General features: G+C 45.0%; 1 protein-coding gene across 1 annotated transcript; it reads left to right on the top strand.

Annotated features, from left to right (window-relative positions):
- Positions 1 to 1,016: 1,016 nt before the first annotated feature.
- LOC106749108 (tripartite motif-containing protein 2-like) lies at positions 1,017 to 14,459 on the top strand. Its single transcript, XM_014628219.1, has 10 exons — positions 1,017 to 1,153; positions 1,262 to 1,404; positions 2,718 to 2,971; positions 3,803 to 3,925; positions 4,122 to 4,343; positions 11,827 to 11,981; positions 12,407 to 12,636; positions 13,072 to 13,412; positions 14,083 to 14,150; positions 14,237 to 14,459. The coding sequence occupies exons 1-10, from the start codon at positions 1,017 to 1,019 to the stop codon at positions 14,457 to 14,459; spliced, it is 1,896 nt and encodes a 631-aa protein (XP_014483705.1).

The following is a 14,459-nucleotide window of genomic DNA, read 5'->3' as shown; positions in this document are numbered from 1 at the left end:
ATCAATATTATAAATTTCTCGCTCAACAATGTAACTATTGCGTACAACATGCGTTATATTATACTTCTATTGTTGAGTGGGAAATTATGATGATTGGTTAGTTAATTAATGTTTATGGATAATTAACAATATTTTATTAACGGTTAGATGAGGACGATAAAAGTTCGTATTTACAGGAGGTGTTCGAAGTGATGACCATCAATTTTCGTTCGATAAATGTTCCTCCTACTTTCATATTTCGAAGATATTCACGGTGATAATAATTATTGCCTCGCCATGTGTATTCTAACACGCAAGTTTCGAATCTCCATAAGTGAGGTTCAGCTGAAGTCAAATTCCATATTCTCGGCATCGAACACACGACTTGCCCACGGAGGTTCTTGATCCTCATTCATGAATAGCGGGTGATAGATTTTGAATGTTTATCTTATCGCCACGAGTGATTCGATTTTATTTATTTGACGGGCGGGATGTGTGATAAAACGCGCGTTTCTTATATTTTTTATATCAGCCCAGCGATATATCAGTTAGACATCCGCGATCATCGCGATACACACTGGGCGAGAGTATTATTATCTTCTATTTTTGACCAACGTAATCTGAATGAAACCGGAACGGTGGGATTTCGCGCGATTTCACGCAATTGTTTACGAAACTTCGTGGATTATTCGCGATCTGCGGAACGCGAAATCAAAACGAACTTTGGTTACGCTTATAGGTAGTGGGGTGTAAATTGGTTTCATCGTATCGATGTTTGTGATTTGTTAAGCAGACTTTGTAGTGATATTTCCATTTTTCCTTGCCATTTAATAGGATACAGAAATGCCGTTATTAGTGGAAACTTATAACGTATAATTTCGAGACTCCACACATCGCATGAAAAATTATTCTCACACTGTGCAATCGCGACATATAAATCGGTAGTCGAATTACCGAGGTATTTAAAAAAAAAGGCGACAGCTCTTCTCGGTGGTTCCTTTGTGAATAAATAGCCCGGACGTTTGTGAGAAACAACGATGAAACAACAACAACAACCGGCGATCTCGTCGACGCAAGAGACTCGAGGAACAGCGAGAAAAACTTCCGCTGTTCCTGGGAGAACGGCGGATCCGCAAATCCCTTCGTCAAGGAGGCAGATCATGCGTCAACACAAGTACAATCAATTTATAGCGATATATTACTGCGACAAGCTCTCCGTTGGAATTCTCGTAATTATCAGGATTCGGCGGTCGTTAATTACCGTTTCTTCATTCCGTAACAGACAAGCCTCAAACGGAGCAAATGAGGATGTATTGCAGTGCCCAATATGCAAGGAGAGGCTTAAGTCGCCCAAAATAACGCCGTGTCAGCATACTTTCTGCCTGCAATGTCTGAAGAATCAGGTCGCCACGTCGAATAAGAGAGGTAAAACATGTCATAGAATATCATATTCTCGTAACAGATATTAAGGAATTTTAGCAATGCCGTCTTTCAAATACGATACGCTAAAGCGTGTTCCGGTATGCTGATTTTCAAAAAGTGATAGCACGTCATTTTTTATGAGAAAGAAAACTCGAAACCCGTCTTGCGATGTGAAAATAATATGAGGGAGAAAACTCTAAGCCTATCCCGCGATGTGAAAGCGATCGAAGGAGAATAAAAGATATTTCCACTAAAAATAACGTCTTGATCAATATTTCAATAACAAAAAGGTTGTACATGTTATATAATTTTTATTGATATTTTTGTATTGAGTGAGCAAAAATGACTAAAACCAGCCTTACTTGGTTGATGTTATGACAAGAAATTTTTTATTTGTTTACTAGTATAATGAAATATAGAAATGTTGAGTCTAACATCGTGATATGCTGAGTTTCGCAGTAATGTCATTAACATTCAGTTGATAGTTTTTGTTTTTTGTTATGAACCTTTTGAAAATTCATATTAAGCGGTATTAAAATCAGAGCCAACACGGTCTATATATGCTCACATCACTGGTGGAAAAGAGCTGTAATCAACCATTATCTCAAGATATATCTTTCGATATGCACTCTTGGATAATTTCATTCGTTAGTACCGATACGGACGGTCGTTGAAGTATATAGCGTGGATTTTTGCTAAATTCGTCACTGTTAATCGCCGCTTAATGTAGAATTTATCTTCCGTGAACAAAGAAGTTGTTTAATATTTGTCTAACTTAGTGTTGCTCCCTTCAAATAACTTATCGCTTGTGACAACCATTGCATATATTTGGAGTAAAAGTACGAGAGAAACGTGTTATTCGACGTGAAAAAATTTATCGTTTGAGAAACCATACACATACCCTGTTTGTTGAGTCAAACATTTGTTTGTTTGCCTCATTCCAAAAGACAAGTCTATTTCAATTAAAGAATCATTTTGTCACATTCAAAGAAATCTTTTTCCGCTGTGCAGATACGAAATATTACGCGAGACACGCGTGCCACACGCCAGCGGGATTTTTACAGCAACTCCGCCGTCGGGAATTCATTTAATATCATTTCGTAATTATCGCGGCGTGTCTCATTTAATTTCCACGAGTCCGGGCCCCGCGTCGTCGCGATGTAATTACGAACGAAGGAATAATATTTTATTAATCGCTCACGATAAAACAACATTACGAGTGGTAAGGCTTTATATTTCAGTCACCCCCTTCGCAACTCGAGCGAGTCGAATCGGATGGCTGAAAAGTATTCCCACTGATTAACCTTTGTTAGCAGATGGCAATTTTACCTGTCCCGTCTGCGATACGAGCTTCGACGGTCGCGCGCCTGGGAATTTTCCCAACAATCTCTACATCGAATCTCTCTTGGACATGATGGCGAGCAGCATCAAACGACAAGGACGACCGCCGAAGAGCACGGTGAGCTTCGCGCCTTTACCGCCAAAAATATGGAACGGGGAGTTTTCGCCGACGTTCAAGTGCCGCAGATGCAGCGAAATCTGCGTGAGAAAATGCAAACATTGTAAACACGTGAGTACCAATTAAATGATAATCTAGTGTGAAACGGGGGTAATGGCGATCGCCCAAGCGGAAACTCGTAAAATGAATTCATAAGAAATGTCTGTGTACTTAGTGCAATGGACTCCTACAGGTGTTTACTGTAGACTGTAGATTAATATAGACTGATACGAAAGCAGATATTTAGCGGCGATTCTTACATCAGAAGACGACGAGACAAACTTTTCGCAATAGCTCAGCCGCGAAGAAACTCACAAAGTACGATTCGTACCGACCACACCCGAGATATAGAGGCGACCGGTATTACCCCATTTTCCTCTAATATTTATTGAATGCTAAAAGCATGTTAAGAATATCGAGGACTCTCGTTGAAAACTTGAAGTTCTTATCAATGTTCGAGTAGAAATTGCGATAAATTCCGAGTTCTATTGAAAAGGAGTAATTATGAACGCCAACTTAATTGCAATTAATACGCCGAATGCCGCGACTCTTATCGGTGATTAATACCATATCGCGTCTCGATATCGTCGTATTAAATTGCGTACAAAGTATAAAGTAGAATAAATCGCGTTTGAGAAATTGTACGGCCCCGATAGAGAGCCGATGAAGCGAGCTGAAAAATCTATGTTTCTTGAATTACATTAATTTACCGTGCTCTTCGGTAATTTTCAAACATCGGTTAAACTTTTGTGCGAACCCGCGGAACTCAGCGCGATAATGGAAATGTTAATAACGACTGTGAAATTATTTTAGCGATCGGTCGCTTTTGTAAAGCGACGTTTCATTTAACAAAACGATAATAATGACAGGCTGTCAGATATCTCGCGGAATTCGTTTTCCTAGGGATACTGCTACGCTTGCTGGAAGAGACATGTCAACGATGACTTGAAAGAGGAGCTGGGCAATATAAGCGGTGATCTCGAGGCGTCGACAGCGAGATTCGAAGAGAGGATCGTCCACTTTCGGGTAATTCTGCTTTATTCGTTAACTTATTCGAATCTCTCGTAAAGTACGTGTTCAAGAGACATCCGAAAAGGACACCTCAAGATGTGCTTTGGACGTCTCTCAAGTATATAAAACGCGAGATCTCGAATGGAATCTCGAATTTTATCGTCGGACAACTCGTGCGTAAGTAAACGAAGGATCAATTTATTCGGCACAGAACAAAACGAACGAGATGAGAGATTTCATCAGCAGGGACATCGAGGGCAAGATAGCTGAACTGAACGTAAGGAAAGGGAACCGAATCAAGAAGGTGGAACACATGGTTGCCACGGGTGAAGCGTCGGTGGGCGACATCAAACAGAGGATGGCGAAAGCTCAGACGGAGATAAGGGAGGGAAAGGACATCTTGTACGATTTGCTGCCGAGCAACGAGAGAAAGGTATGGCTTCTTTGATTGCTCGTCGTTTCGCTCTCACTCCCAAATAAGAAAGATTTCCAACGTGAACACACGTTACATTCGCGATATTCATGAACATTCATTACGCATTTATACTTAAATTTGGAATGGGCGTGTTAAAAATCTGCGCATTTGAAGAATAAAAAATTACAGAGTCGAAAGTACGCTTCGACCGAAATATATTTATACATTCGTTTTAGCATTATATCAACTGTACGACACGTGCTCGCACGTCGATATGAAAAGTTTTTCTCTTCACTCTTCGCTTTGGATTTTTTACCTTTTGCTGTAAAATCCGCGCGCTAAGAGCGTTCAACTTATTGCGTGATATATTTCAACGCCAATGTAGAATAATATAAAATAGATAAAAACGGTATTGTAGAAAGATAAAAAGGCGAAATCGATTCTTCCGACCCACATTCATTCGCGTATCGCGCAATACCGCAAATTCGCCTCTGGTTAAAGACAGAAAGAGAGAGAGAGAGAGAGAAGGTTAGCGTAAATGATCGAACGGCTGAATGCAGTCCATTCTCCAGTCGCGTCCTCTTTCAAGTTAGGCGAAGTAACCCCGGCTTTTTTCTACCCTTCTGGCGTTAATCCCCCGCTCCCTCTTCGCCGCATCTGAAATCTGGACCAGCGCCGTACCTGTCCCGTGCAGGACGCCTCGCAGTATTGATTACTTGAGAGGAGGAAGGCACGTGGGAGGGGGAGGATGGCGAACACGTGGGGCTGGCCGAGGCGAGAGAACCGACGGCGGGGTCTGGTCGGAATTTTCATCGTTCGCCGCAAAGCCAATAAGGTAGACGAAGAGCAAGCCCGAGACGAGGACGAAAACCCGTCGCTATTGTCGATAACGGGAGTATTACGATGCGCGGAAAAAGCCGCGAGAAAATTACTGCCGGCGAAATACGGCGAAATACGACGCGAGACCAAAATAGACAGAGAGAGAGAGAAAGAAAGGGGGGGGGGAGGGGGGAGAATACCGCGGTTAATACTCCGTTGAATACAACGAGAATAAAATAACGGGGAAAAGGAACAAGATAAATGGGAATCGGTCGAAGCCGGGCAAATAACGCGAGGAAAGGCCGTTCCTCGCGTAAAATCGAAACGGAAAAATCATTTCTGTGGCTAAATTCGCCGGTGTGTTTCACGGGCCCGCCAAAGCATATCCGCATTAATCGTCACTCCGGAGAAATCTTCAGTCTTTCATTTATTACAGAATCGTCGTTAATGTCGGTGTCTCTCGGTTACACTGCCCCCTCCCTCCCCCTTCCGTGTGAGTAATCTCCGGGTAGAGAGGCGAGACTCTTCTTTGAAAAGCGGACGAAGGCCGACGCGGAAGCGTAAAATAAACATCGTGGAGCTCGGGGTGGTTCCGGTGACCACATTCGTGCGCGAACGCGGAAGTGTGCCGGCTCTTGTAGCGTTAAATCGACTAAAAAAAGCAGCGATGACGATGAGAAACAAGCCGCGAGGCGAGAATAGAGAAACAAAGAGAACGAGAGAAAGAGAGAGAGAGAGAGTGAGAGAGGGGAGTAGAGAGACACAGAGAGATGCGACGGGAGAGGTTGCTGAAGGGGTGGGTTCGCCAACCGATAGGACCTAACCCGGGATAGCGGGAGGATAATGGTGTTGGTGTATAAGGCACGAGCAGCCAGCGTCTGCTCCTGACAGCCCATTACCACTGTACAAACGCGGGCACGGCGGTCTGGTAGGATGGCGAAGGCTCTTCTGGGTCCTGTCTCTTTCTCCGCAACGCGGCTTTCCTCCTCTTCCTCCTCCTCCTCTCCCTCCTCCATCCGCTCCTCTCCTTTCGACCCTTTTACGCTCCTTCTCTTCCTCCTTTCCCTCTCTCTCTCTCTCTCTCTCTCTCTTTTTCTCTCCTCGTTCTTCATACTTCCCTCGCTCTACCCTCGTCATCCCCAAGATATCGAAGACCTCCATCCCGCGAGGGAGCGAGCCGGATAATGAGATACACTTTCGTGGCTTCGTCGCCATTGCGTCCTACGGGCTCAACGAAAACTTCGCAGATCCCGCGCGATGCTTTCTCTCTCGTTTTCTTCCTTTTTTCCGGGGAAGGTGGTGAGGAGAGAAAGACGCGCGCGGAGAGAGTGAGGTCGTTTCGGTCGATCCAGTTCAAGCTGTCCGCGTTACCTGCAGATCGCAAGGGTTGGTAGGCGCAGGGAAAAATGCAAACCCTTCTGCCTTTCTTTCATCGCGAACTGTATTGAGAAAAAGCAACCACCTTCTCTCTCTCTCTCTCTCTCTTTTTTCTCTTTCTCTCTGTCCGACATCGGTCTAATCGAGATAAGTGCGCGTCGAGATTAATTTCCGACGTGGAGTAGCCGCTTAATCATGGACGTCTCTCGTCATCGGGGACAATCGCTGGCCCGCAAAAACGAGTCCGTGTGCGACGTTCGCCGCACCTGTGCGCGGGAGGAGGGTGCCCCAAAAGTTGGATCCCCCGACGCGTCCGAATATCGATCGCGACTCGATCGCGGCGAACTCGAGCGACCGTTGGTGGAAGGAAACGCTTTTCGAGGTAACCCCAGGAGCGCCGGTAAGAAAAAGCAGGCTCCTCGGCTCGCGCACTCGCGCGGACGAGATGGAATCCATCCGGAATCAATTCGTCCTCTCTCTCTCTCTCTCTCTTTCTTCCTCCCTCTTCCTCCCTTCGTGCTTTCTCTCCGTCTCTCCCTGGAGGGTGGCTTTTTCGGGGTTGGCTCGTAGCCACGCCCGACACCCTCGCCAGGCCACGCCCGCACGACGAAGCCCGCACACAGATGCACACGCATACGTGTACGTACACATAGAGACGCGCACCGATACGTACGCGCGCATACATATGCGCGCACACGCGCGAAGAGAGACACGCATACGCGCGCGGCACACAAGCCCGAGGCTCTGCAGGGCCCAAGGGCTAATAATTCACGTCACGAGCACACCCCACCATAAAGAGTCAGCTACAGGCACCGGCGGGCGTATATTCCACAGCGGCGGCATAAACGCTATCCAGTTGCAGTTACTGTTAATTACCGATCATCTTTTATAATTTATTGCCGCGCCTGCTAGCCCCGGAATCCGCCGTGCCCGGAAAACTCGCCACCCCGATGACTGACTGGCCTGACAATTATGTAACGCGCCGCCGAATCATTTCCGCCGGAGTCACTCAGTGCCGCCCGGTGGGACTCGTCATCGTTCGATGATCACCCAATGAATGATGTGCAGTCCGACTGCTCGCCGGCGTTCCCGCCGATTAAGAATCGTCTCGCCGCTTTCGTCGAGTAATTCACCCCCGATAAGCGCAAGCGAGTTGCCTCGGCGGACCGGCGATGTTTCGTTAGAAGTCCGCGTTGGAAGTCACGTTACTTCTTGTTTTTCTTTTCTCTTCGACGGGGGTTCGGTAGGAACGTCGCGACGTGTAACAGTTGCGGTTAAACAGGGGAGACCGGGACTAGTTGGCTAAAGGGGTAAGTTGACAAATTGATTGTCTCTGCTATTTCCTAACTGATTACAGAATCAAGTAAGCAGGGATTTCAAACATACGAAAGGTGGCTATGAAACTCCTACTTGCTCGATTCTATCACCTGTTAGAAAACAACAAGAATAATCAAATAACATGTTCTGAGAGAAATATTTTCGTTAATTTAACAAGACAATACAAAATAGTAGATATGGAACAACAAATAATTTTCCCGTGGTGAGAGCAAATAATTTGTTCTTTTAATTTGTGACAAATATTTCTGCATTGGTTCATAAGATTTTATTTTTCATAAAAAATTCGGGCTTTAAAGACGAAAAAAAATATATATATATGTGTATTTTTTTATATCTAAATTTTATGACAAGACTCAGTGAAGGGCACGATGTACTTCTTACAAGAAGCCGGATTTAATTCATTTCTCTTGCCCGGCCCTCTTGTCACACATTGAACGCAAGCACGACAAGATAACACATACAATGTCGACATTTCCCGTGCTGATAACACTCTTAACGAGGCGGAAAATCAGTGGGATCACAGGGCGGCGGTTCGTTACAGGGCACCCGACATGACCCCCTCGATTCGCCGATGGCCGGTAGTTGGCCCCTAAAATTAGCCACAGTGACATATTGAAGAGCGCGCGCCGCAGAGACCCCCTGAGACCCCCTCGACGGGCCGCACAAAGCCGTTGCCCTGGGAAAATCAACTGACGCGTAACTAAATGGTGTATCATTAATTCCGACGTGTATGTTTATATCGTGCCGGTTAAGGAGCGCATGTGGGGGGAGGGGGCCTCGGATCTCCAAACCGGTTGATTTGCGCGCCGAGAGCTGCTGGAAAAAAAACAGCAGCAAATTAGCCGGCCGCATGGAGAACGGAAGGTACGAGCGTCGAGAACCGGTAATTTAGGACGCATTTCTCTTCGCGTGTGATTTCTTTTCCTGTGATGATATCTCTCTCTTTTCTTGGGATTTCCTTCTAGCGGAATAATAATCGAGCCAATCGGGTCGTCTCCAGCGACAACGGCGATAAAGCTTCTTATCGAACAAATTGTAATAAAGCATTACGTGAGAGCCCCGAAGCGTCGCAAAACTCCCAATCGCTAAAAATCGATATCTTGAGAGTTACGCGCGCGATAACAAGTTATATCGAGTCTGGAGTGTCGTTCCAACTTGCCGAGCGTAACGGAGGATCGAAAGTATAGCTATTAACAGTCAACAACTCGGATATGTTATCCCGTGAACAAATCGTACTTTTGTTTCGACGCATTCACCTTGCGTTAGATTAATGCTAACATTTCAATGAGCCGTTTAGGACAGGTGAAGTGTGTTAAATTTCACACAAAATGTTTCACTGCGTTTCTTCTACCTTCGGCCGACGATTTATTCCAGTGAGCATCATTAGCATCGCGTATTTAATTGCGATGTCGCATCGACGGAAGGCTGCTCGTCGTAATTGTCTCGTAAATGCGGCCGTTCGATTGATCAACATCGCCGAACCTCTTCCGAACTCGGCTCATTAGGAGCCTCTTAATTGCTCCTCGCCATTGTCTTTCCCCTCGAGTCATCCTCGTTTCGCCGGAGACAATTCACGGTTTACATAGTCATCCGTTCTCATAGAACGCACGCTAGGTTGGGTCCTCGGACAGGAATGTCGATTCTCGGGTGACCATTTTATCGGCACGCGCTTCCACTGTCCATCTGATTGGCACGAAACGTATCGGCGCGACTAAGTGTCGCGAAAAAACAAGAACGAAGGCGGGCTTCGCGCCGCGCTTTGAAGCCACCGGCCGAGACGCATGGTTTTCAAACGATCCGACGAATGCACGTGGCACGGACAATAAATGTCGCGAGTCCGCGCCCCAGAAAAGCGCGAGACAGGTGTGCGCGTCCGCATTTCCAGGAGACAGAGCCTTCATCTCCATTCTCTCGAAATCTCTTTTTCATCGCGCGTGAGACGCGAAAAATTACACATAATTACGAAATCATATCGTGTTGAAATTGGTAGAAAATTAGATTCTTTCAATACACAACAGTTTTCAAATAGAACTACACTGGTGAATGAAATGTATATTTTATGAAAAAAAAAAGAAGAATCTTCCGAGTTAATCTGATAGAGTTAGAAAGTAAGCCCCAAAACCGACATACCATTGCCTATTTGCTAAAGTTAGATGTGAATCTTTCCGTGGAATTTCGATTGCGTATAGCGACACACATATATCGTGCCGGTTCGACTGAAAAACTCAGATCTAACTCTAAATTCAGATCGGTGTACTTCACATCGGACAAATCGCATATATAAATATTACACTATATATAATTTATTTATATATATAACTTGTCTCACACTATACGTAAATAAGTTAAATATAAATCGAAAATATTTGTAGGCGCGAAATATCTCTTTCGTAGAGGAAGAATTCAACACATTCCGGAGCAAATCTAATCTCAAAAGCGCGTCCTCAGCTTCCGAATGAATCCACGACAACGACTCACCAAACACGTTTCGTCCGATTACTTTTACTTCGTCCTGCTTACCTCTCTCTCTCTCTCTCTCTCTCACCAAAGTGCTCGAGAATCGACGAATTCCTCGTCGGTTCATGACACTTCGTCAACGCCGCCGCCGTCGGAGGTCCACCGCCGGCCGACGCAAACAGGCTTTGGGCCACCAAGCCTATTTGGTACACGTGTCCTCGCACGTTGAATCGCGGCGATCCTCCTATTCGCGACGATGAAACGAGCAGGACGAGCGCGGAGAAGGCAGGGCGGGGGATCGAGAATCTGTACAAAGGGGCCGGCACGCTCCGGCACGTGACCGCCGGTGGTACGACTTCGGGGTACCGTAAGTGCCAGAAAGCACCAGGACACAAAGCTCCGCCGCTCTCCTCTTGCTCTCTCCCTCTCCCCCTCCCCGTCCCTTCCTCTCTCTTTCTCTCTCTCTTTATGCCGGCGATTGGCCGCAATTTAGCGACGCGTCGTTGCACACCGTGCGGGATTTGCGGCGGAGAACGTCAACTGCATTGCTCTGCATATTTCATTTCGTTCGTTCGCCGATTTATCAGCGCGTAGACTCGAATGGAGGAGAGCTCGTTTCGTCGTTTTCGCGACGTTTCCGTGCTCTCAGGCACTGATGCGATCGGCCGGCAGGGTTGGCAAATCATCGTTACAAGTTACTTTCTCTCGGTAACGATTTGGTAACGAGGAGTTTCATCAGCAATATTTATACAACAATTTATGTGTAACAATGGTTAGCGTTAAACTAATGAGATCTCGTTTTTCGCCTCGTTTAATCGATCGACGGGGCGGTTTTATCGAATCAGCAACATTGTAATTAGCTGCCGCGTTCTCGTTATCGCGTTCCGTCCGTGCCTCTCGCTTCATTTGCTGGTAAAACTTTAATCACATCGAATAAACCGCGTGGATTCGTATTGAGAAAATGGAAATATTAATCGCGTCCGTGTCTTGTACCAGTGTTCCTTCCCTACACAATTATACCCAACGAACAGAGTTGGATAATAACTCGTTAAAAGTTAATCGGTTAAAAGTTATAAAGTTAAGAAGTTAATGACTATTAATTTAATTTAGTTAATTTTAAATGAGTTAACTTCCAACTTGAACTAGTTACTTGCAAAAGTGCGTTAACTTGAATTTATTAACTTTCTTTATTAAGTTGATGTAATTCAACTTCCATTAAGTTGAAGTAATTCATCAATATTAAAATCATTTAGATTGATTATACTGCAATATAAAATTAAAAAAAAGATAAAAAAACATAATGTTAGCAGAATTTTTTTTCCTCTCTCTCCTCTTTTTTTTGCATGGAATCCTGAGAACATAAAACGTTTGATATTTTCTTATAAGACTGTTTTACTTTTTCACGTAAATTTAATCTTTAACGTTAAGTTTCAACTTTTTTAACTTAGTTAAAGATAAAAATTAATTTATCCAACCCTTCTAACGAGCTATTATACCGTATCTGTTTCAGGTGAAAGTATTTCTGGACCTGCAGCAAAAAGCCGCCGAAATAATGGCAGCGATCGCCATCTGGGAGTCGGAATTGCACGATATAGAAATAAGTCTGGCGGAGATCAACAAACGCGGAAGATCAGTTATCAAAGAGAACGTCGAGCCTCTTTACAAGTAAGCGCATCTTCACGTGCTAAGCGCATCCCATTATTTAATCATCATATTTTTTTTTCTCAGCGCACGGCTGATCGCTTATAACGCGTTCAAGTGTTCTGTTACATTTTTATATAACATTCTTTTCGCAAAGATATACGATTTTTCATTCAACCCGTTAGACGACACAGAAGTTTTGGAACGCGTAGAGAAGCTTTTATAAAGACCTCCGGGAAGCTGGAATCTTCGTTAAACGTCTTTCTGACGTTTCTCAGAATTGTGAATCCGAACTGTCCCCACTGATTTGTAGTTCCGTCGAGTTTAACGAATAAGCGAAGCGATCTCGCTTGAAAATCGCGCGCGGGTGCGAAGAGCGGCACGTTAATGTATTGCCAGACGAAAATTGCGGCGACGTGAGATCGTAAAAGTAAAAATTGGTACGACAGGCGGAAGGCTTTCACGCCCAAAATAATCGTGAACCATGACATGGTGCAACGGCCGTCGGCGCTCGCCGTTGATTCCTGGAGGGATCACATTATCACAACCTGTCCGGGATCGGGACAGGTTGTCATTCTCGACAGGAAGTTCAAACTTATGCGGAGGATTCGCCACCGAGAGATGATAGCGCCTCAAGGAGTCGCCTTCCTCCAGAAGAGCGACGAGATATACGTGACAGGTTTTGACATTTAATAGGTGAAATTAACGAAGCGTAGAATTAACAAGAGGGCACAGACTTAATCGAATCAATATTTGGACCGAACTGTGGATAAATTCAGGCACAACGAAGTATCTGAGAATTATTCAACGACACCGTTTATAAAATGAGACTTAAAAGAACCAGACATATACACGAAGAAGAATAATTTTATATAGTTATTTTTTGTATAATTACTTACATAATTATTAATCTATTATTAATTATTAAATTATAATTTTACGCTTAAATGGCATTGATACGCGTAATACGAAAAATATGGCTCGTCCGATTTTTAACGAGTAGCGACAGTCATTTGTTCTCCGGATATTTCGCGTGAATTGCGTTCGCGTTCCGAAGAGGAAGCGAAATCCGCGAAGGTGCGCGCTGGTCGCAATGAACTTGAACCTTTCGCAGACAAATGGAAGCACTGCATCTTCGTGTTCAATCACAAGGGCAAGCTCGCTCGTCGCATGTGCAGCAGAGGCTTAGGGTATTCGCAGTTGCGCTCGCCGGAGGGAATCACCTTCCACCCGGAGCGTGACGTGCTCTACGTCGCCGATACCGGAAATGACCGCATCCAGATCCTCGAAAGGGACGGTTCGTACTTGGGCAGCATCGGGCCCATCGGTAAGCGCGCGAAAAACATCGTCAGATTCACCGACGATCTTCCGCCGAGCCACCTGAATCTGCCGACGGACGTGGCCGTCACGTCAACGCGCATCGTCGTCGCCGATTCCGGCAGTCACAAAGTTAAGGTGAGCGTCTCCGCAGACGAACCGTCAGCCTTCGCATTTTTCTCGACTGAAATTCCGCGAGGAGAACTGCGAATTTATTCCATCCAGAAGATTGACTCCGATTACGCGCGATATTGGAAATCTATCGATATAGTAACAGCATTATTTTTTTCCGTGTGCTTTGGTAATACTCGGTAAATATATTTTCCTACTCGATACAAGATGCGTGGCGAAACTCACCGAGGAAAAGTGTTGCAATCTTTCATCATCAGATTGTACGTGTGTGTGTGTGTGTGTGTGTATAACAACAGGAAATCTAGGCTGGGTGTAGTATTCACAAGCAGACACGAATATCATTAATATCTGTGGGATATCAAATAAAGATACCACAGAGTTCTATATAAATGTTAGAAAAATCCGAGATTAAAATTAATAGGTGCGTATATACGCGCAGGAGAGAAGATAGATTTATTATTTTTTATTACCACACATTTTATGAAAGTGATGTCCGGTGGTTACGTACGTGCGATTGCGCGCACGCACGCACACACACACACACACACACACACACACACACACACACACGATGATTTAAACATAATTGTATAAATGTACGCGATAAAGGTGCTACTCTGCGATGTAGCTGTGAACCTCGTTAATTATCGCTGAAATCATATTCATTTTCACGCAGATATTCGATCACAACGGGCGGATCCTTCAGACGATCGGCGGCGTCGGCACGTCGAAAGGTTTATTCAAGTACGATGAAGTTACTCGCGTGTGCTTATTACTCACCGGGTATTGCCGAAATGCGAAATCTGCTGAGAGCTATTTTCGTTCTGCAGATCGCCGGAGGTGCTGAGGATCGACAAGAAGGGAAACATCATCGTCGGCGACGCCGGAAATGGCCGGGTGCAGATCTTCTCGCCGGAAGGTGAGTTTCTGCGAGTGTTGGGTTCCAAAGGGATCAAAGGACGTCAATTCGGGTGGGTGTCGGGCGTGTTGGTGACAAATAATTACAATATCTTTGTCGCCGACAGCAAGAATAACGTTATATATTTATTTTAA

The sequence above is a fragment of the Dinoponera quadriceps genome, unplaced genomic scaffold, assembly GCF_001313825.1.
Source record: "Dinoponera quadriceps isolate SergipeBrazil2010 unplaced genomic scaffold, ASM131382v1 scaffold3024, whole genome shotgun sequence".
NCBI classification, from domain to species: Eukaryota; Metazoa; Arthropoda; class Insecta; order Hymenoptera; family Formicidae; genus Dinoponera; species Dinoponera quadriceps.
Note: the sequence above shows the minus strand (reverse complement) of the source record. Positions and strands in the feature narration are given on the sequence as shown.